We start from the raw sequence: 20604 nt of genomic DNA on the forward strand, positions 1-20604 counted from the left end.
GAGCTCATGTATCTTTCCTTAGAAACCAAACAGAATACCTGTATAGCATGTGCAGTGCTTAGTGGCTTGAAACACCACAAAATATGGGCATATATCTTTCTGACAATGGGATTTCTCTTTCTGACAATATGTTTCCTGCTCAGGTAGGCATTTTATTCTTCCCTTTCTAGGTAAAGAAAAAAAATGCTAGGAATGAATGTAAATAATTAGATGATAATAAATGCATCAGAATATCAGAAATACTATTGTGCATATAAGAAACTAGGAATAAAATATATGGCCTTCACTTTTCCAAAATCATACCAATTTCAACTCTCAATACCATTTTTGCATTCCATTAAGTTTTAGTAAAGTGTATTCAATGATTTTATTGGACTCAACTATATATAGACACAATATTGTTTAATCCTTTAGTTACTAAAAATACAAACCCCAAAAATTTTTAGCTATATATACAAATGTCTAAACATTTTACTTACTTGAAATGGAGATATTTATCTTACCTTGGCTACAGTTGTGATGTCATTAAACTGTGTTTTTAGTTCTTCTTGAGCTGCATCTCCAAAGGCATCATCCCCTGTTTTTTCATGTAGTTCCACAGCTTTTTCAATGAGTTGCTGTAAATCACCCGAGTGATCCTCTATCTCTGAAACAATAGCCTGGAAATGGTCCAGCTGAGCAAACTTCTCCTTCAGACCAGTTTGTGGTTCTAAAGGCTGTTCCACTTTGTGATCCAAATTCTCTAACCACTGTTCCAGCTGGTTTTTCCTTTCCAGATAGTCATTCCACTGGCTAATGACAGAATCTAGGCAGCTTACATTAAAAAAAAGTAAAGATGAGAACTTGAGAACTTTTAAACAGTTTGGAGGAAAAAAAGTCCTACTTATACCTTAATCGTTACACTATCTGTAGCCATGCACAATAGGTTTAGAATATACTTTTTTTCTCCATCTTGCTTTTGTTTTCTGTATCAACTTGCATCCAAGTTATTTTATAATTCCTGTGGATTTTGGGCCCTCTTGTACAACCAACATAGCTGCTTCCCTATTACAGGCTACATGAGCAATCTATCTGTCCCAGAGTAATGAAAAACACATTTCAGTGTCTGTTCAGCAAAGTAAAATATGGAACATTACTGGAGCCACTTATGATCAGAGTAATAAAATATGCAGCAGCCTATGAAATTACTGTCAATTAAGAGATATTCTGGCAAGTTTTGAAAGAACAAAGCCATTATCCATAGTCTCATTTGCAATTTATAAGAAGTATTCCCTTCTGATATATATTGCTTTTCCTAGTAGATCACCATACTTCCCTGGGATACATGTTGAGGAATATAATTCTCATTTCTCTGGACTTAAAGACAGAGAAAGCTGTGGTAAGAATTTCACTCAAAATACCATGATCTAACCTAATCTAAATAATAATTTATGATAGAAATCATGTGAAATTTGAGAGACACCATAAAGAAAGCCCCCTATAATTTTCTACATACAATTCTATTACAATTATGGTGCAACTAAGAAAGTGGCACCACTTTCAGCCATTATATTTTAAGAAAAATGCAGACAAGTGATAGTCTTCAATCTCTTGAATAAGAAACAGGCGTGATAGAGGTCCAGAAAGTCCACGGAGAAACTGAGAAACATCAGTCTGTCTACGATAGAAATGATGGAGGCCTTCAAATATACAAAATTATCTCACACAGGCAATTAAAAAAAAGCCTTTCTGTTTCCACAGGTTGAGATGAAATCAGCTCAACATAAAAGAAAGATAATTTGGAGTTGATACTAGGATTTTTTTTTAAATAAAAAAATATTAATAACAGGAGAAATCTTCCCTGGGTTATGTATGGAAAAGGTAGATTAAATCTGTCACATGTTCTTGGTCTTGTCCAAAAACAGGCTCAAAAATTTAGAAAGCGCTTTCTAGATTTTTCTCTGTATGAGTTTGTATTATTTTTATTAATTTTTACATTAATATGAAGTACCAACTCATATGGAATTTGATTCATCTGAGAGGGTCAACTCTTTTTTTTTATAGAAGGGTGTATTTTTTCCAGGCAATTTTGGTTCTCTCTGATAATGAAAATTTCCCCTCACATACCAGTAATGAATGAATGAATGTACTCCTACATGCTGTAAGGTACCACTCTCTGTAAGTGAAGATGGCAGGGTCTGACCTGTGTTTTCCAGGGATTCTTACCTCTGCCAGTTCACTGAGGTACTGATGATGTCATTCCATACATCCTTCAGCGTCTGGAGCTCGGTTTGTATCACTTTTTGTCCTTCCTCATTGCTGCTTTTAAGTGCTTGTTCTCCTTTGCCAATGGCCATGTTCAGCTTAACCTCACCATCACCTTTGAGTAAGAGGATCTCCTGTGAGGCAAAACAGGTCAAAATATCAAATGTAACCTGATGAGAAATGAGAGCTGTCATTCTTTCAGCAGTGAACACCATCTTCTCTGAGCTCATCCGCCCTTAACAGTCATGTCCAGTAGGAGCTTTTTCTTATAAGGGCCTGTACCTTACCATGTACAAGTGATCCAGCAATTTTTCCCACAGGTTTTTCACTCACTGATTGGTCAGCCTAAAATCCTGCTCACATTGCAGCAGATCCTGAGTAGGTCAAGCACTGCACAGTAAGACAGCACCTCATAGCTAGGAGGAACATCAGGAAAGCCCATGGCAGATCTCATGATGACCTTCCTATTAGATGTTTATCTAACCTCTTCCTGAGTAACTCCCATGATAGAAACACCACAGCCATGACAGAGAGACTCTGTAAATTATTCCAAGGCATCTCCTCTATTAAAAAACTTTCTGGGACCTGAATACACATTTTCATAGTTCATTATTTCTTGTGAAATGTAATACCTGAAACCCATTTCCATTAAACTTCATCCTGTTTTTTTCTACTTCCCATCCCAATTTGCCAAGATAACATTATATTCTGATTCTTTTCTTCATAACCAGTGGAAGAATAAATTATAAAAATAAACCTTTCCCACTGAAGTGGCCCACACCCAATATTAATCTTGACGTGCAATATCTATTTGCATCCTCCTTTACCTGAATTTGTGTCAGTCGTCCTTCCAGGGTGGCTTTGCTTCCAAGAGTGCTCTGTGATGATGACAGTTTATCTTGAACCTCTTTCACCCATGACCACATACTCTGCAATGCCTCCTCAAAATTGAGATGCTCTTGGAGTGCAAGCTGACTTGTCCTCAGCTTCTCCTTGACATTTTTGACCATGTTTTGATAGTTGGTGAGATGTTGAGAAGCCAGACGTACTTCCCTCCCAGCACCATGGCCTTCTTCATTTAAAGTCTGTGCCATTTGAGAGAGTTGATCAAAAGAATCCCTGAAACAAAATAATGGGACTAAAAGTTTCAGAAAGCATGAAGTATTATAGCCACTGTCAGAGGTTATGAAGGCTGCTGGCATAACACCTACTCCACCAGTGATAAGAGTTCACAGTTAACTGAAAAAATTAGGAGAGACTGAAATAATATAAGCAGCATGTACCAATTTATACATTTTCTTGTGTGCAGTGCCATTTCTTGCAGAATTTTGGTGCCCAGAATGATCACACTGAAATCTTTGTGTCAAACATTTAAAATAAAAGCTACCTTAGTTTTCTTTTCAGCAGTCAAACTTTCCATTTCTATATCAACCACCACCCTTTTGTACCTGCCAAAGCTTCTAAGGAGTTCATAATCTTGGACAGGTAGGAAGGCATGATGGAGAGGTCATTTGTCCAGGACTAGACAAGGACTCAGATTCAGTACAAGGGTCAGTAAAAGGGATAAAAACTGGGTTTATACAGCCTCAGTTAAACTCAATCTACTTGATCACCCTTCCTGATACCTGATTACTACAGGGAATTTACATCAGACCAAAATGTCTTGCACCAGTCTCAAGGCCATAGGGAGTGACTGGGTGTTTCTTTTTAAGATGATGTGAGACTTGGACAACTGACTAGTATTTTTGTTCTACCTTCATCAGCCCAATAAAAAAGAGAGAATTTGGAAAAATCTCTGTGTACTCAAAATAGCAATTACTTCATCATCTACTGGCTAAGTCTGAATTTTAGAAAGATTTCACAACTAATGTGAATGCCTTTTGAGCTCTTTTATAAGGCAAGCTGTAGGGGGAAGGGGATTCTGCTAACCTGTTTGGATCTGAATGTTACAGGACGGAAAGAAAAATTTAAAATGGACACAATGATAAATTTAATTTTCACTACTGCTTCTAAAAGTAATATTTTTAGCTTTTATTTAAAAAAAAATTCAGTTTCCATTTATTAATGAAGTATGATAAGCTTTTATTATTATCAAGAGCAAATACTGGATTTGGTTGAAATTCATTACAACTAGAAGTATCTGGATTCAGCCTCTTTACAGAAAGTATTTTCCAACACATTCCTCTGCCTTTCAAAAACACACTATACCCCAACAGTTTAATTTTAATTCTGCCTTAATAGAGGAAAAAGTATTTTTGAAAACATATTTTTAATATACCTTGAATTCAGCAACTCTTCCAGGAACTTTTCCACTTTCTGCACCTCCTTTTTCTTCTCAGAAATAAGCTGTTTGCTCTCTCCAAATGCTTCTGTGCTTATTCTTTCTTCCATATCATGCATCCACAGGGCAAGCTTCTTGTACTGATCTTCAAAGCTATGGAGCAGAAAAGTACTCCCTTAAAAAATACTTCTTGAGTGGAGTAAAGTTGGAAGACGTTAATATCCACAATTTCATGCTTCGAGAATAAGAGTCGTACACAAAACATAATTCCACTGTGACTAGTAGTCTAAAAATATTCAGTAACTCTCCAAAAATGTTCAGGAAAATCATGGGAACTACAGGGAGACCAGAAGCCTCCAAAATTTAAAGACACAGTACTTTTATTTATTACTAGATTCAGTAAAAAAAGTCCAAAAAAAGTTTTTCTCAAATTCTTACATAATTAAGACTAGAACAAACAATGGGTAAAATTGAGCTTTTTTTCCAGCATTTATGTATAGAATACCTGAAGTGTTGCGTTTTCAATTCCTCCTACAGAAGAGAACTGGAATCTTGAGCGCTCAGAACTCAGCAAAAAAAGTTCTGGCCCCAAGTTTATAAACATTTTTCTTACATGCAGGCACACCATCTCATCCTGCTGTTTTATCCATTACTGCCACACTAAAATTGCTTTCAATCAGCAACAGTTTTGAATCTAGTTAGATCTGAAAGTATTTTAACTCTCAAAATTCAAGCCTTAAGCAGTAATTTAAAGGTGTTTTTCTTCTTGGCTCCATAGGAAATATGCCCGTTTGGATTGGAGCAGAACAGAAACATGCTGTGTAAAATACATACTATCTACAAACCCCAGGGCAGAAATGAACTTCATTGCACATTTTCTGTTCAGAAAATCCCAACTGCTGATTCGGAGTTTCATAAGGTACTCAGAACTTCTACATATATGGTCCTGAACTTCCATCCTCAAACCAAATCAAAAGCCAACCTATCAAACCAAAACAAAAAGCAAGCAGGACTAGAGCAACTGGGCATAATTTTGTATTTTGCCTTGCACATTGGAAGCTACATTTAATGCAGTTTATTTGTGACTACTAGTATTACTCACTTTCCCAGGTGTGAGGCACAAGCTTCCAGAGCCTTCTTGTCATTCAGACACTGGTTGAGAAACTCCTGGAAGTTCTGGTTAGATTTTGCTATTTGCTCCTGAATATGGCTCACAACTGGTTTGGGTAAACAGCCATATAAACTTTCTCCTTCCTTGCAGGCAGCATCTAATTTTTTCTGTCCTTCACTAATAGAGTCCAGCACACCCTGTGCAATTAAAGAACATTTAAAAACATAAGATTTGATAAATTAAGGTAAATAATATTTCTATGAGAAGTGGTCAGTTTTCTCCAAGAAGAAGAGAGCCATGTTTAGTTATGGAAAAAAATTTAAGCAGATTGTTCAAATAAAATTTTATTAAGTGGTGCTGCAACTCACAGCACTCAGTTTTCTTATTTGATCCCAAGATAGTCATGGCTTTCTCTGAAGTTCAATAATCTCTTGGAGATGTTACACATTCCAGGAATTAGGGCTGCTTACAATAGGTATCTGCTACTTATGTTCTGTCTTACCAAAAGTATATATATATACTATCTTGGATGTATCAGTATTAATCTGAAATGTTGAATAATTAAAAGTGTTATAAAAATAGGAAAAAGAAAAGAAGAGAAAGAAATTAAAAAAAAAAAAAGTATCAATAATCAGGAACAAGAATAGTATATTTACACATAAACCTTCCAGAAATTAAATTCTAATCTCTCAGAAAAGGGACAGTTTTCTCTGTATTCCCTCTACAGTACATACTGTTGCCTCAAACCATTCTACATTACCTTTTTTTAAACAAAAACAACAACTGTGTAAGCATCTACAAATTATTTTAGAGATACAGTTGGTTCCTATTCTAAATTGCTAATTACTGGTTGTTTTAATTTAATTTGTTCACTGTACCTGCAAGTCATGTAGCTTTGCCTCTATGGCTTTGCTGTCCCCAGACCTGTCAGATGATTCTTTTACTGCAGCCTTCACACCAGAAAACCATTCCTGGAATTCTTGCATAGAGTCTTATTTAATAAAAAAGTATAGAAAAGAGAATTCCTTTTTAGCATTATCCATAATATTTTACAGCTGTTTTAAACAATTATTTTATCCTTCAGGAACAGCATGCAAAAGCTAACAGAATAAGTCTAATTTTCTTCAATAACCTTGGGAGTAGGATTAGTTTCACAAGAAACTAGATGTTTCTCCTGTAAACATCCAAATTTGAACAGTCTTACTAGGCTGCCCTTGACAGTCAATTTCAGTCTATGATAGGTCCCAATTTCATACTAGATAAATCTAAATCAGTATCTTCATAAATAAGATTAAAACTTACTTACATTTCCCCACTGACTATCCAGGAAGCCCAGGAAAGACTTGAGATGGGTACTTTTACATTATAAACACCTCCTTTTGGTTAAATACCTCTCTTTATTGCAAATAAACAAACTGTATTTATGCAATAGAGGTGAATACTAGTAGGGACGAAAGGTGCATTTTCAGGCATATTACACGGTTAGAGTTGAATTCTGTTTAGTAAAATGCTTTGTTTCATAGCAGTTATCCAATGAACACTTGGCAACAGGACTTTTAAAGAGGCTCCATACAAAAATAAAGTTGTAATTGTGAGTGACGTCACTGGAAACTCTGGCAGACTCTGGAATGACTCACGGCTGCGGGCTAACGGCTCACTCGTATTAACCAGACTCACAGAGGAAATGTTTTTCCAAGGACTCCTGCATCCTGGCCTGTGTCCTGGAACAGAGCAGATTCACAGCTTCATACTTCTTTATTAACAAAGTGACAGTGCCACCAAGAGCTTCCAGCTCCACGGAATGGTATTTGCGGCAGAGGCTGTTGAGTGTCTCCCGCGTTGAGTCAATGCTGCTTTGCTGAAGCTGCAGGTCCTTTTGTGTTTCCTGAAAATGAAGTTACAACATAAATACGATATTTATAAAGAAACAAAAGAACTGTCTTTTTCTCAAGCATTCCTACTCCTGCCATATGCTCTTTCCTCCTGTGCTCTATAAGTCAGCCCAGACACAATGAAGGGAAGAGGCACTGGATCATGTTTCCTGAATTCTCCAAGTGAGATGAATCCTTGAAACTAAAGAGCCGTTGTAGAAATGTGAAAAGTGCTGTTTCTCAAGATTTATTACTCTGGTAGAAAGAAATAGATTTCAAGGCATATTGAATAGAAATAGATATTTTCAGCAGAGTCTGAAGGTACATGTGGGATGCAATATGACACTGGTATTTGTCAGGACTTCTAAATGAGAGCAACTTTACACAAAACTTGAGTAAAACATTTTCTGAATTGGCTAGCATATCAATATTAGCTGTGCTCACAGTTAAATATCTCCATGTGGTTTGTCACGTTATGATGTGCATAACTGCATTCAGTCAAGTAAGTACTTGGAAACAGAAAAGAGAATTGCTATATATATATATATATATATATATATGAGGAGGACTTCTTAGGTAGGAGTTTGAGTTAAAATTGAATTTGGACCATCTTTTACTGTGATGTGCTATGAGTTCATAACTTATTGCAAGTGAGTCAATGCACCTGCAAACACGCTGGAGTTCAGTGTAACAAAACCAGTTCTCACCACAACAAAGACCATATTATTGATTAAAATTTTATAAAAGGCTTGTATAAAGTTAATAAATCAGAACTTTCATTCATTGGTACAACTTCCTAAAAATTATCACGGCATTATTTGCTAATATTCTAGCAGCTATGCAGGAGATATGCAGATTTTTATCAAAGAAAAATTAAGTATAAAGCTCAGGAAAAAAAAGTCCCCAAAGATTAATGCATAGGGAAAACTATACTAATTTTCTTCAGCACTGACCTTTAGTTTATTTAGAGCTTCAGGATCCAGGTTACGTGCACAGCTTAGCAGTGTCTCTTCCACTTGAGTTAGCCATTCTGTCATCTGACCAATCAGCTTCTGTAACTGCATCTTCTGAGTACTGAAATCTTTCAGCATCTCCTTTGCTGTCTCTGATAATTCTTTGGCATGTTCCAACTTCTGCCTCACATCTGATTCTATAAACTAAAACCAAAAGGTTATGTATTAAGATATTTATAATCAAAATGTTATTACAGTAAATGGTGATTGGCAAAATGGAAGGCAGGAAAGTGGCACACAATGATAATTTTGCTCTCTTTACAGCTTTAACTGGAGATACTCACATACCAACAAAATGGCAACCATTCAGGATTCAATCTTAGATATACAATAATCCAAAGAAAGGATACTAACTTATAGAAAGCCAGATTGCAAACTATTGCATTTATTATCCATTTCTGAAAAATTAAACAGTTTATATTTTCCCTTTCCTAATTTTTCATATATATAGAACATGAACTGCGCTCAAATAGTTCAATAAAAAGAAATATCAGTTGGGGAGTGAGCCTTAAGAGCACTGAGGCTTAAAGTATCACAATGTAAGGCAGGTGAAATTTGAAGACATTAAAAAAATAAGTTAGAATCTTGCCCCCTAACCAGCTCAAAACATGAATATGCAAAATTATGGTAGTTGTTAGCTGAGCACATATCATTAATAGAAGTAAATAGAATCTCTTAATATGGTACTGTACATAAATCAGATTCACAGAATCCTTTGGGTTAGAAGGCACCTCTGTAGATTCCTTAGTCCAAGCTCCCTGCCAAGGCAGTGTCACCTACAGCAGATGACAAAAAACACATTCAGGTGGGTTCTTTCCTTCTCCAGAGAGGGAGACTCCATCACCTCCCTGGGCAGCCTGCTCCAAAATGTGGGCAAGACTTGAGTGTTATATTAACTTCCATTAAAATCTGGTATGTATCAAGATATATCCCACCCATGGAAATTGCAGAAGTCAGCTTATTTTTTAAAATTTCTGACATTTGTCAGAAATGCAACAAAAAGTAGAATTCCAAAAGTTCAACAGCTCACCTTTGTGCTCATTGTTTCATGTTTTTCTTGTAAGAGCTAGTTCAGGGCTCTTATTTGAGTCCAATAAAGAGTACTTTTTGGTTAGCAAAGCAAATCAACATATTTTGCTGCTTTATAATCCTTTCAGGAAAACAAACTGTGCATGTGCTCACATGTAAAGTGGCTTAATGTTGTGCAGTGCAGAGAATATCTGTAGTCTCATTTCTCATCAGCTACATTATAAACTATATATTCTATTTTAATTTATTGAAAAATACTTCTACAACCCTAATGTTCACTTACTTCATGACATACAGAAACCCCCAAGATTACCATGGAAAGTATGAACAAATAATAGTTATGCTACATATAAATAATAATGCTGCATCTGTCGTCTTGAAGAAAAAGGCTGTGTAGGAAAGACAAAAAATTCAGCAGGAATATTTTCTCAGTTATTTGAACACAATTTGTGGTAACCAATGTCTTTATTTTACCTGGAGATCTGCAGGAGGCTCCTGACTATGGGTCAGTTCTTTGAGTTCTGAAATTTTGGAACTAAGTTGCTCCAACTTCAGTTCTTTATTCTTGACTTCAGACTGTAAAAGAGATGTGGTCAAAGTTTCATACCAAAATACAAGAAGCTTTTAGACTTTCAGAAGGAGGCTCCATCAGTTTCAAAATTGAAAGGAGATGTAAGCACAATTTAGCAACCAGCGGGAAAAGACTGTTGTACTAATTTTGTGCTCTAAAAATCTACCATCTCTTTTTCCTTATTAGACTCAGTTCTGAGAAATTTTCTTCTCCCTTAAAATAAACATACAAATTATTAGAATCTAAAATTATCTAAAAGCTTTTTTTTGTTAAAACTGGGTAAATAAAGATGAAATGTCATTGTTGATTTGACTGGATACATCTACTGGGGGTGTTAGGTTCCACTTAAAGATATACAGAGTGTATTACATGTTATTATAAGCAAGTGAGATCTTGATAAAAAATTGGACAGAGAAATAGATTTAAACCTTAAGAGGGATTAAAAATTGCTGATATATATATACATTAATATATCTGGAATTTGTATCTATAGACTCAAGTTATAAAAAAATACTTATTAAAAATAGAGTATCAAAGTAAAAGCAAAAAAACTTGTGAGTTGGAGTTCTGAAGTATTAGTATCCTACTGCCCTAATTTTCTTTTCTAAAAATTTCAAACAGATCATTCAAATTAAAAGATTGGACAGTAAATTGCAGGATTAAATTTCCAAATTTAACATCTTCCCTGAATGCCCAGAAGAGTAGTTAGCGGGTATTTTCTGCTAGGGAGGATATGATACTAGGTGGTCAGTCAAGAAAGTGACTTGAAAGTGATTTGGTAAAGAAGAGGTAAACTGATTGTTGCTGTCCATGGTTATCTATTGCTGAAAGGGCAGGACCCTGCTGTCACTGAACTGCTCTTCCTCTTGCCTTTGCAAAACAAAGTGGAAACAAAAGGTTTTAACAGCAATAAATTTAAGTGGTTGGATTGCTAAATAAGGCATTCAATAAAGCTTAACCTTGAGCAAAATACTGATTTATCAGTGCTTATATTCTACCATACTACTTGAATATGTTCACTGTGCATCTTCTTAAGGATATCATTTATTCTGAATGAAATGTAATATGGCTCAATCTATGATTGATCTGATGTGTATTTTAAACCAATAGAGACAGGATGCATCCTGAACACTGGCTAGATTTCTAAAAGAGTTTAACATTATCCAGAAAAAAAAAAAAGAAAAAGTCATAATCTAACTGAAATGATCAGAACCAGACATTAAAATTTGCTTTCCAGTTTTGATTGTCTGGAGAACCTACTTTCCTGGATGAAGTTTTAGAAACTACTAATTTTTTTGCTAAACTTAAGCTGAAATTGTCTAAAATTTCCATAAGTTTTTACTAGAACAGAATTCAGTCTAGAACCAAATAGAAGTGCAAGCGCCAAGATAACTATGGAGCTTATATTTAGTAAGATGTGCCATTCTTGTTTCTATCAGAAGTTAACACCTTCAAATAAAAAGGACAGGAATGGTTTCAGCTAGCTATTGGCTTAGGGTACCACAGCATGAACAGAGGACAGAGAAGTCTACAATAGCACAGCCTTCTCTCTTCACTGGACATCACTTGACATTTTGATCCACAGCATTTTTATCACCGATTTGTGGGTAAGAACCTGGAAGTCTTTCAGGAGAATCTCCATTCTCTGACTGTTACTGAAGTTGTTGATGCCTTCATTCAGTTGAGAAATGCACTTATTACACCATCCATCCAATTCATCTCCAGTTTTCAGGACGTCATCCCATAGAGACAAGCTTACACTCAGTCGGTCAATGCTGTCATCAATTCTTTCAGACACCTTTTAGGAAAGAAGAATGTATCAATATCATTCACAAATTCATTTTAGACTTAAAGTTACAAGACAAATGCATCAAAGATAATTAGCAAGCCTCAGTAAAATAATTTTCTTGGACTTAGTTCTAAGTTCTGAATTCTAATTTCAATTTAGTTTCTCAGATCATAAAACAAACACAAATTTTATGTGTCTCTTTGCAAATATTTGTATATTTATTACTGGGAAAAAGCTTTATGTTTAAATAAATTTTATTTTTCAAAAAACTCTGCATTTATTCTTCTTATTTTAATGTAGGAATTTGCTACTAAAACAGTACAAATGTGAAAATGTAAAATATTGGGTAGGAATTCTTTACTGTGAGGGTGGTGCAGCACTGGACCTGATTTTCCAGAGCTGTTGTGGATGGATCCACAGAAATGTTGAAGACTAGGTTGGATGGGGCTTTGAGCAACCTGGTCTGGTGAAAGATGGCTCTGCCCTGGGGGCAGGAGGTTGTAACCAGATCTTTAAGGCCCCTTCCAACCCAAACCACTCTGTGATTCTGTAACTAGCTTTTATGTTATGTTTCTCTCCTATAGTGACGTTTTTCTCAACATACTCATATCTTTCGTGGTTTAGCTTAATGTAATTTACTGCTGAGCTTATTAGTCCAATTTACTTGAATAAAGTATTGCTGGTATGTATAAGGTGTGAATCCAACCCACATTCATGCTTGGAATTGCAGAGTGAGCAAATTTACAATAGCAGCATTCATACACTGCTGTAAGACATCATTTAAAATCTATCAAATTGATATGTATGCACAACTTTGTGCATACAGTGGATGTCAAATCCCTCTGACTAAAACTTTGAGTTACACTTCAAAGTAAATTTTAGTAAACAATTGTACTCTTAGAGCCTGAAAAAATATAAATATTGGAAGCTCAGCCAAACTTAAAAGCTGTATTTGGCATATAAACACCAGATTCTTACATCTAGCCATTTGTCCACCGTGGAGTTCATATCTGTTTTCAGTGCAGTGGAGTCACAGTTTTGCACTCTTTTCAGTTCTGCTAGCAAATGTTTTCCTTTATTAGTGAAAGCATCCAGGTCTTTTTGTTTATCACTCAGATCATTCTTGGCAGCTTCATGCTGTGGACATAAATATTTGCTTGTTTAATGAAGCCTTAGAGAAAGAAAGAAAAATACAGTTCTCCAAGTACTCATCCCTAGCCCTGTGTTATGAATTTGTTAATTCTCATATCTAATATTTAACTACTCCACAAAATACAAAGCAACTGACATGGTTTTCTCATGAGTATAATCATATAAAATCATTGTTCTTATAAATAAAGCACACAAGTGGGAGTAACAAATTTTAAATTTCCTCCACTTAGTCACCAGATATTTTCTGGACTAAAGAAAATTTAGGAAATTTTTTTTTTTTTTTTTTTTTTTTTTTTTTTTTTTTTTTTTTAAATTTGCCATTCCAGTCTTCATTGTTAAATAATTGCTTTAGGAGTTAGAGCAAGGTAAACAGAGGGTGTTGCAAATAAAATTTAGGATTAAAAACTCCCTCACTACTAGACATTCTGAAAAACCAAAGTACAGATGTGTTCTGAAATAACTAGACAAAATCTTCAGAGCTATTAAGTTTCAACCCTGGGCATAGAGAAATCTTTAAAACATTGTCATTGGCTAGTATCAACATTATACACTATGGCAGAAGTCCTCTTAGGGAAAGAGACATAAAAATTACACACATCAGAAAATTGTGCAATTCATATTCTTTTGTGGCCTTTTATTTATTCGAAAATTGACTCAATATCGAAAAACATTGAAGATGTTGAATAGAACTATCCTTTCATACTATGATAGGAACATATTCTCAATGCATTTTATATAAAGAGCTTTCCAATATTTTCCACTTATGCTTTCCATATATTAAAAATCTGCATTTTCTATGACAACAGATTAATAGATCTCACCAAAACACACATACAAAAAAAATTCTTTCCTCATCATAACCTATACAATTTAAACTCTGAACATCAGCATGAGAAAATTTGACAGTAAATTCAAGGAGCTTTAAACACAGCTCAAGGTCATCTTTCAAACAAAAAAAAGTCCATTTAATCAAAAAAAATCTGTAAAATTCCTCAAAGAAAAATATATGTCATTACCTTTGATAATGTTCGCCTGATATCTTCATGATCCTTCCATATGGACTTGGTGATAGAAGCACTGTTAGCACTGTCTATGACCTTCATTACTGTTGACTTCAAGCTCTGATATTCCTTCATCAGATCGATCAGAACACAAGACTGTTCCTTTCTGTAATATGAAAAGCTGTGTTAGTACTACTTCCTGTCATGTTTCTGAAGGATAGACAACATGGCATAGAAATTCACCTGGGAGAACCAGGATGCAGTGCTAAACATGAATTGAGCAGCCAAGGAAATATGAATATTTTGGGTTTACAAATCACTGTCAATTCATCACAAAACATCTTACTGAAGAGGCAAGAATGTGAATTGCCATCTCATGTACATCAGACACTAAAGCAACTGATTCCAGCAAAAGAAAGACTGAAACTGGAATTCAAGCTTCTCAGTTCCTAAGTTTAACAGCTTTTTGACTGAAAACCACATTATAATAGTTATGCCACTCACAGTTCATTTAAAAAAACAAACAACTTGTTTCTTTAGCTTGGAAGGTTTTTCGGGCAGAAGGAGCAGAAATAAAGACTAAAGAAATGCATACTAAGGTCTATTTTGTTCTCCAGTTGTCAGATGCATGGTTTTGGGACTGAAATATTATATTCAACTTACCTCCCTTCTACTGAGAATAAATTAGACTTCTGCTAAAAAGAAGCCTAATTTTCCTCACACCCTCCTTCTAGGAAAGCTCATTTATGCTTAGGCAATGGACAGAGAAAAAAGACCTATTTCATCCATTCCTGGCGTTTATATTGAAGAGAGAGAAGCAGAACTGATACTTTGGATATATGCAATGTTTGTTTATAAAACAATGTCTTTCAAAGAAAGGATTTTGGGAAACACGACATTATCAAAAAAGAGGAGCAAATATTTTAGGAGCTGGCTCCTCTCTAAATGCTCCAAAAAGCTCTTCAAAATAACCAAGCTCAGGAGGGACTAAAATTGTGTTCATATGAGAGAGAAAGCACTGCTAGTATTCTTTGAAGATGATTGTGAGGCAGTTAAGACAAAGAAAACAGTATTATAAAACTTTCTCTAATTTCTTTAGCTTCTTATGTTATCAATTTTCATTGATAAAACTGATCATCTGATCATGTATTGTATACAAATATTGTAACTGATTACACACTAATGATCATTATAAACCTGTGCCCTTGGGCAGAAAGAAATACCTAAATATAAAAATTATTTAGAACCACTGAATATAGAACTGTCAGAAAAACATTACCCATAGGGAATGAAAATTTGTGCTAGAAGGAGAATATGTGCCAGCTAGAGTGATAGCAAAAGTTTAGCAGAGTATTCTTATCTTTCAGAAAAAAATAACATGCAACATAGCATGTATGTATTAAAATGTACATCTGTCATGATGTAGTGAGGACCTCTCTGTGGCTTTATTAATAGTATAAGGACAAATGCTACAAATGTTCTTGTTAACAACATATTTTCATCTTCTACTATGTATTTAACCTAAAAAACCTGTTTTTCTGTGTAACTAATATAGCAAGAAGATATTGCATGTAATAAGTCTATCTCTTTCCCTATCTTCTCCTTTCTAATCTTAAACTAAAAAGTACTTACTTTTCATGTATAGCTTTCTTGGTATCCTTCCACAGAGAGTCTAAACGATTTATCTCTTTGTCAGTCTCAGGAGCAAGTGTGATATCTTTTCGGACTATTTGTTTTGCCTTGTCTATAAGCCACTGGAGTTCATGCTGGTGAGAATTCAATTCTTCATCTAACTGGTTAAAGATCCTCAATCTGCAAGTTAAAAGACTGGTTTCAAATTTACTCATCTTTTTTGCTTTTTGGTTTTTTTTCTTTGTGTGAGAGACAGGAGAAAGAATGAATGAAACAATTGTTCTTAGTGTTACTGTGCATAAAACTTCCTTTTTCTAACACTTCCAACAATATAAGAATTTGAGGTTTTTTTTTCTGCTAGAACTGGGCTCAGAATGTGATTTTTCTGATACACATACTGCTATAAAATCATAGAGATATATATGTACCTCCCCCTCAAGCAGTTACGTGGAAATATACTCTGATACTTAGATTAATACTTTATTACAATAAGTGTTTTCAATTCCATCATCCCAGGTACAATCTCCAGTTCTCCAAGGTAGAGATAGTTATGTTTTATGGAATTTCTAATGCTGTTAGGATCTTAGACTCATTTGGACAAAATATAATTTTGAGAAGTAGACTTTCATGACTGTTCTTTCAATATAAAAGATTAGCAGGACTTGCTTAGTGTTTTGTGTATCCAAATAGCTCACTTACAAAATTTTATTAAGTAGATACGTATGCTTGGCAAGAAATAAAATACCCACGGAGAAAACACACACATGCCTCCAGTGAATCACACAAGGTCTAGAGGCTGCAATCAAGTGTGAAAGTGTCAATGTTTTTACCTTTGCTGGAAGGCTTGTAGGGTTGTCTCCTTCAGGCCCTCTTTGTCAGCCCTTTCCTCAGTATCTTCAATGCTCTTCAGTAACTGCTCTTTACGCTCCATGAAAGATCTTTGCAGGGCTCCAAGAGCTTCTGCCTCACTTTGCTTGGTTCCCAGCAGGTTTTGAATTTCCTCTAGTTCCACACCCAGGTTATCCACCATAGCCCTGCAGGAGGTCCTCTGCCCGGAAATGCTGTGTTTCAGATGATATTGAGCCTTAGTAAGGGAACCATCCAAACTCACAGCATCAGATTCCAACTTGTTAAGATCCTTAATAGCACCATTGAGTTCCTTCTCCAGTAACTCTGATTTAGCTTTATCCATATTTCCTGTTTTCTCCACCGTCTGCCTCAGCTGGTGGAGCACTCCTGATGCAGCACTATGGAGCTCCAGGAACACTCGCAACTGGTGCAGGGCATCCTGTCTTTGGCTAGTGATTTGACTTGCCTCCTGGAAGATCTGAAAGCAATCTTCAGTCTTTCCCTGCAATGTCTGCTGGTCCTCGGGGCTGCTGAAAGAACCCAATCTCTCTACATGCTCCTTCAGACTTTGCAACTCTCGTTTCCTACTTTCAACTTCCATTGAATGGTTCTATGGGAAAGAAGAAATAGGGCTGTTTCTTCTTCAAATCAAGAGCTTAGGGAGCATTTTAGTACATGTGAATGAAACAAGAACTACTGAGAGGTTTCCAGTAGGAATAGTTCAGTTTTACAGTTTTGCTTGAAAATTGTCAAATAACAGAAGTCTGTATGTGACTGCAACAGCATATTGATTTTAAAGCAAATAAATTACTTGCTAGTTCTAGATAAGTATTTAGCAAATATGCTGTACAATTTCTCCATCTTTAATATTTACCAAAAGTTTACCTTATTGTGAGATGCAGCTAGCTGTTGATCAGCTGTGTTTATCTCTGAAGTGGCTTGTAGTTCAGCAAGAAATTGCTTAATCCAGTCTGAAAACCTGAGGAGGAGCTCCTCAAACTGCCCATGCTCGGCAACAAGTGATTGAAGGAGGTTGATCCTATAGAATGTTAGATGTAAATATGAAAGCACTTGATGCAATTTAATCACTTCCCATAATGAAACCCACAGCTGACTGGTCAGCATTAAAATCAATGGCAGGCACAAAGAAAGTAGGAAATACTACTTTAGTTTCCCATATTGATTTTTTAATTCTGGGGAATAACATAACATTTGAAAACACTTTTGGATCTTATTTAAATCAACTGTTACAAGTGCCCCCCCAAAAAAAAGATATGTTCCTCGACATTTTTTTTCATGGGTGTAATCCCAGCAAAGACAATGTTATTGATGGTAGCTAAACCTGGAGTTTTAGTCACAGCAATTCTTGTCCATCATCTGAAACAGTGAATTAAGGTAAGTGTCTCATTAATTTAGGCTGGGGAGAAGAATTTCATGTTCGACTTTTACTGAAATAAGCAAGGGCAAAGTCTGATCAGATGAACACAATTCAAAGGAAGAATGTGTCCAGAGGAGTAGTCAGCAGAACTAAGTACCCAAGTACCAAGTCTAAACTATTACCTTAGAAAAGACTTTGCAATTTACCTTCCATTTCTGCTAGAAATTTCTCTATCTAATATTCAGCATGTACACTTCATTCTATTGTAAAACAATCATATTAACAAAGCACCTAGAAGATCATGGCATTGATTGGGACCTATTATTTAAGCTACATTACAAACAGTAAAATATGTGTGCTCATCATGGAAATAATTGAAATCTAAATATATAACATACAGTTTGAAATAGACAGTTGTTCTGATCTTAAAATGAGCCAACCTAACAACTGAAGATTTTATGGCAAATTAGAATTTCAAAGTCAGTTTAAAAATACATTAGTGTGGCTTTGCACAAGGTAAAGCATATATCTGAAACAATCATTAACAGATCATTAGAGATTTTGAAATTTACTTGGGAAACTGTAACTGAGGAAATGCTACATTGCCTTCATTTCCTACCCCACACTCCTTCAAGCAGCCTCTTCTACCAAAAAATAGGGGCAATGTATGCCAAAAAGATGGCATCATAAACATAAACATGGGGGATTCTCCCCCGCCCCATTTCTGGGAGTTCAGGGATTGGTATTGATCTAAAACCTTTGTCTTCCTAATGGTAATACTGTAAAAAATATGGTTTGGGATTGGCATTCCTCATCTGGATATTGGTTACTCTAACACGTAAAAAACACTCTGAAGCACAAACCTTTTATCAACAATTTGTGGTAAAGCTTTCCACCTTTCATCCAGCTCTTCAAATTTTTCTTTTATTGTTTCCACACACTGCTTTGAAGCTGTTGGAAATAGCGACTCATTTAACTGCAAAAGGCTCTCATAAACTGAAGTATGGGACTCAATATCTGCTCGCAAATCCTGGGATAAAAATGGAATGAAAAGCTTTTAGATTAAGCATGGCATCATGTTATGCAAAATAACAAAAACAAGCAGGTACTCAACAACTCTCAGCAAAATTCAGTTGGAATTCATCAAAGCTGGTATTTTCCTCTCCTTTAGGACAAAGTGTGACATCTCCATAAAGCTTTGTTGTGTGATGCCAGTGGCCAAAATTTTGTGGCAGTGGTTAAAATTTGAAACAGATTTTGTGTGCAGCAAGAGAATTGTGAGGAAATGTTGCAAACTGGCCCAAACAAAGCAAACCATTAAAAAACCCAAACTCAAAACCAAAAACAAACGAACAAACAAAACCAACCAAACAAAAAACAACCCAAATAACAAGTAACCAAACAGCAAACTAATCCCTGAACAAAAAAACACTCAACAACAACAAGAACAAAAAAAGCCCAAACCCCTCAATTAATTTTCCTTTTCTTCATTAATATTTAAAACTGACAACTTGGACTACTTGGCTTCAAGGCAGGTATAAAAATGTTACATTTGGCCAATTGTTTCATATTAATATAAAAACAAATGGGAAATTTTCAAAGGGAAGGCATAATTTAGAATAGGATGAAAGTTTTGTGTTTTGAAAAAAAAAAAACAGAAAGCAGACTTGCATCGTGATTTCAAAACCTTTGAGCATTTTTTCATCTGAGAATGTTTTCTCACATACAGAACAAAAGAAACTAAGTATTGCCTAATAAAGGAATTTCTCTAGAGAAAGAATCTTCTAGGAAAAAGGCCAATGTCCTTCCTTGACAGATAATAGGATATACCAAGGCACCTTTTTTTTTTTTTTTAGATGGCATATTACCATTAAAAGTATAATAAAGTCATTGAGAAATAGCAAGTGATAATGTAATACCTCCTAGGAGATTTGCAAAGTCCAGAATCAATGGACTTGTCAAACGATAACTGAGCAATTCCTTCCCTTAAAAGACACAGAAATACACCAGGAAATGCAGGAGGACAATATCTCAATTTAAACATACCTGCAGAGCCTGCAGTTCACCTTCCAGCTTAATTCTGTCAGCAGAAACATACTGCTCTGAAGACCTGCCTGTAGCTTCACACCCCTCCAACCAGGCCAGGAAGGCAGACAGCTCCTTCTCCTGCCTGCAAAACCACAGCCCAGAGTTACCAAGTCATCTTCTCAGTCACACACCCAGCCCAGGAAGGTCTCTGTGTCCTCACACATCACAACAGATGTGGGAATTTACTCACTTCTGCCACTGAGCCAGAAGATTCTCTAACAAGTTCTGCTTCTCCTTAGCACTTCCCAGCACTTTTTCATATTTCTGCTGTAATGCTGTGACCTCTTGAGCAGCTTTTTCTTTGTTGGCCACCTTTCGGACACTGGCTGAGAGAGAGGCCAGAGGGTTGCTCAGTTTTTCCACAGCATGACAAAAGTCCTATTGAACATGTAAAAGAAACAGAAGTCAAATACATAAACAATGGAGATATGGTAACAATGGTAGGAAAAATTCTGTAGTTCTACTTGTAAGTTTGAAGCTATGTCACATTCATCAGGTCATGAAGTCATTTCATAGCTTAGATATTGCTCAGATCCACCCTCGGAACACATGTTCCCAGCACACCAATGAGCTTGACTGTAGTGGAAAAAGACTT

General features: G+C 35.6%; 1 protein-coding gene across 1 annotated transcript in view; it reads right to left on the reverse strand.

The window, feature by feature from the left end:
- SYNE1 (spectrin repeat containing nuclear envelope protein 1) overlaps positions 1 to 20604 on the reverse strand; it is a 283485-nt gene that overhangs the window by 148149 nt on the left and 114732 nt on the right. Inside the window, exons 36-53 of the mRNA XM_079330874.1 lie at positions 20200 to 20387; positions 19968 to 20091; positions 18785 to 18951; positions 17429 to 17582; positions 16525 to 17153; positions 15695 to 15874; positions 14078 to 14228; positions 12888 to 13046; positions 11736 to 11918; positions 10024 to 10125; positions 8461 to 8664; positions 7314 to 7521; positions 6515 to 6627; positions 5628 to 5833; positions 4523 to 4678; positions 3072 to 3363; positions 2206 to 2378; positions 504 to 813 (exon numbers count right to left, since the gene is read on the reverse strand). Coding sequence (XP_079187000.1) covers positions 504 to 813; positions 2206 to 2378; positions 3072 to 3363; positions 4523 to 4678; positions 5628 to 5833; positions 6515 to 6627; positions 7314 to 7521; positions 8461 to 8664; positions 10024 to 10125; positions 11736 to 11918; positions 12888 to 13046; positions 14078 to 14228; positions 15695 to 15874; positions 16525 to 17153; positions 17429 to 17582; positions 18785 to 18951; positions 19968 to 20091; positions 20200 to 20387 — 3699 coding nt within the window. The remainder of the gene's footprint in view (positions 1 to 503; positions 814 to 2205; positions 2379 to 3071; positions 3364 to 4522; positions 4679 to 5627; positions 5834 to 6514; positions 6628 to 7313; positions 7522 to 8460; positions 8665 to 10023; positions 10126 to 11735; positions 11919 to 12887; positions 13047 to 14077; positions 14229 to 15694; positions 15875 to 16524; positions 17154 to 17428; positions 17583 to 18784; positions 18952 to 19967; positions 20092 to 20199; positions 20388 to 20604) is intronic.

Source organism: Erithacus rubecula, assembly GCF_903797595.1.
Source record: "Erithacus rubecula genome assembly, chromosome: 2".
NCBI classification, from domain to species: Eukaryota; Metazoa; Chordata; class Aves; order Passeriformes; family Muscicapidae; genus Erithacus; species Erithacus rubecula.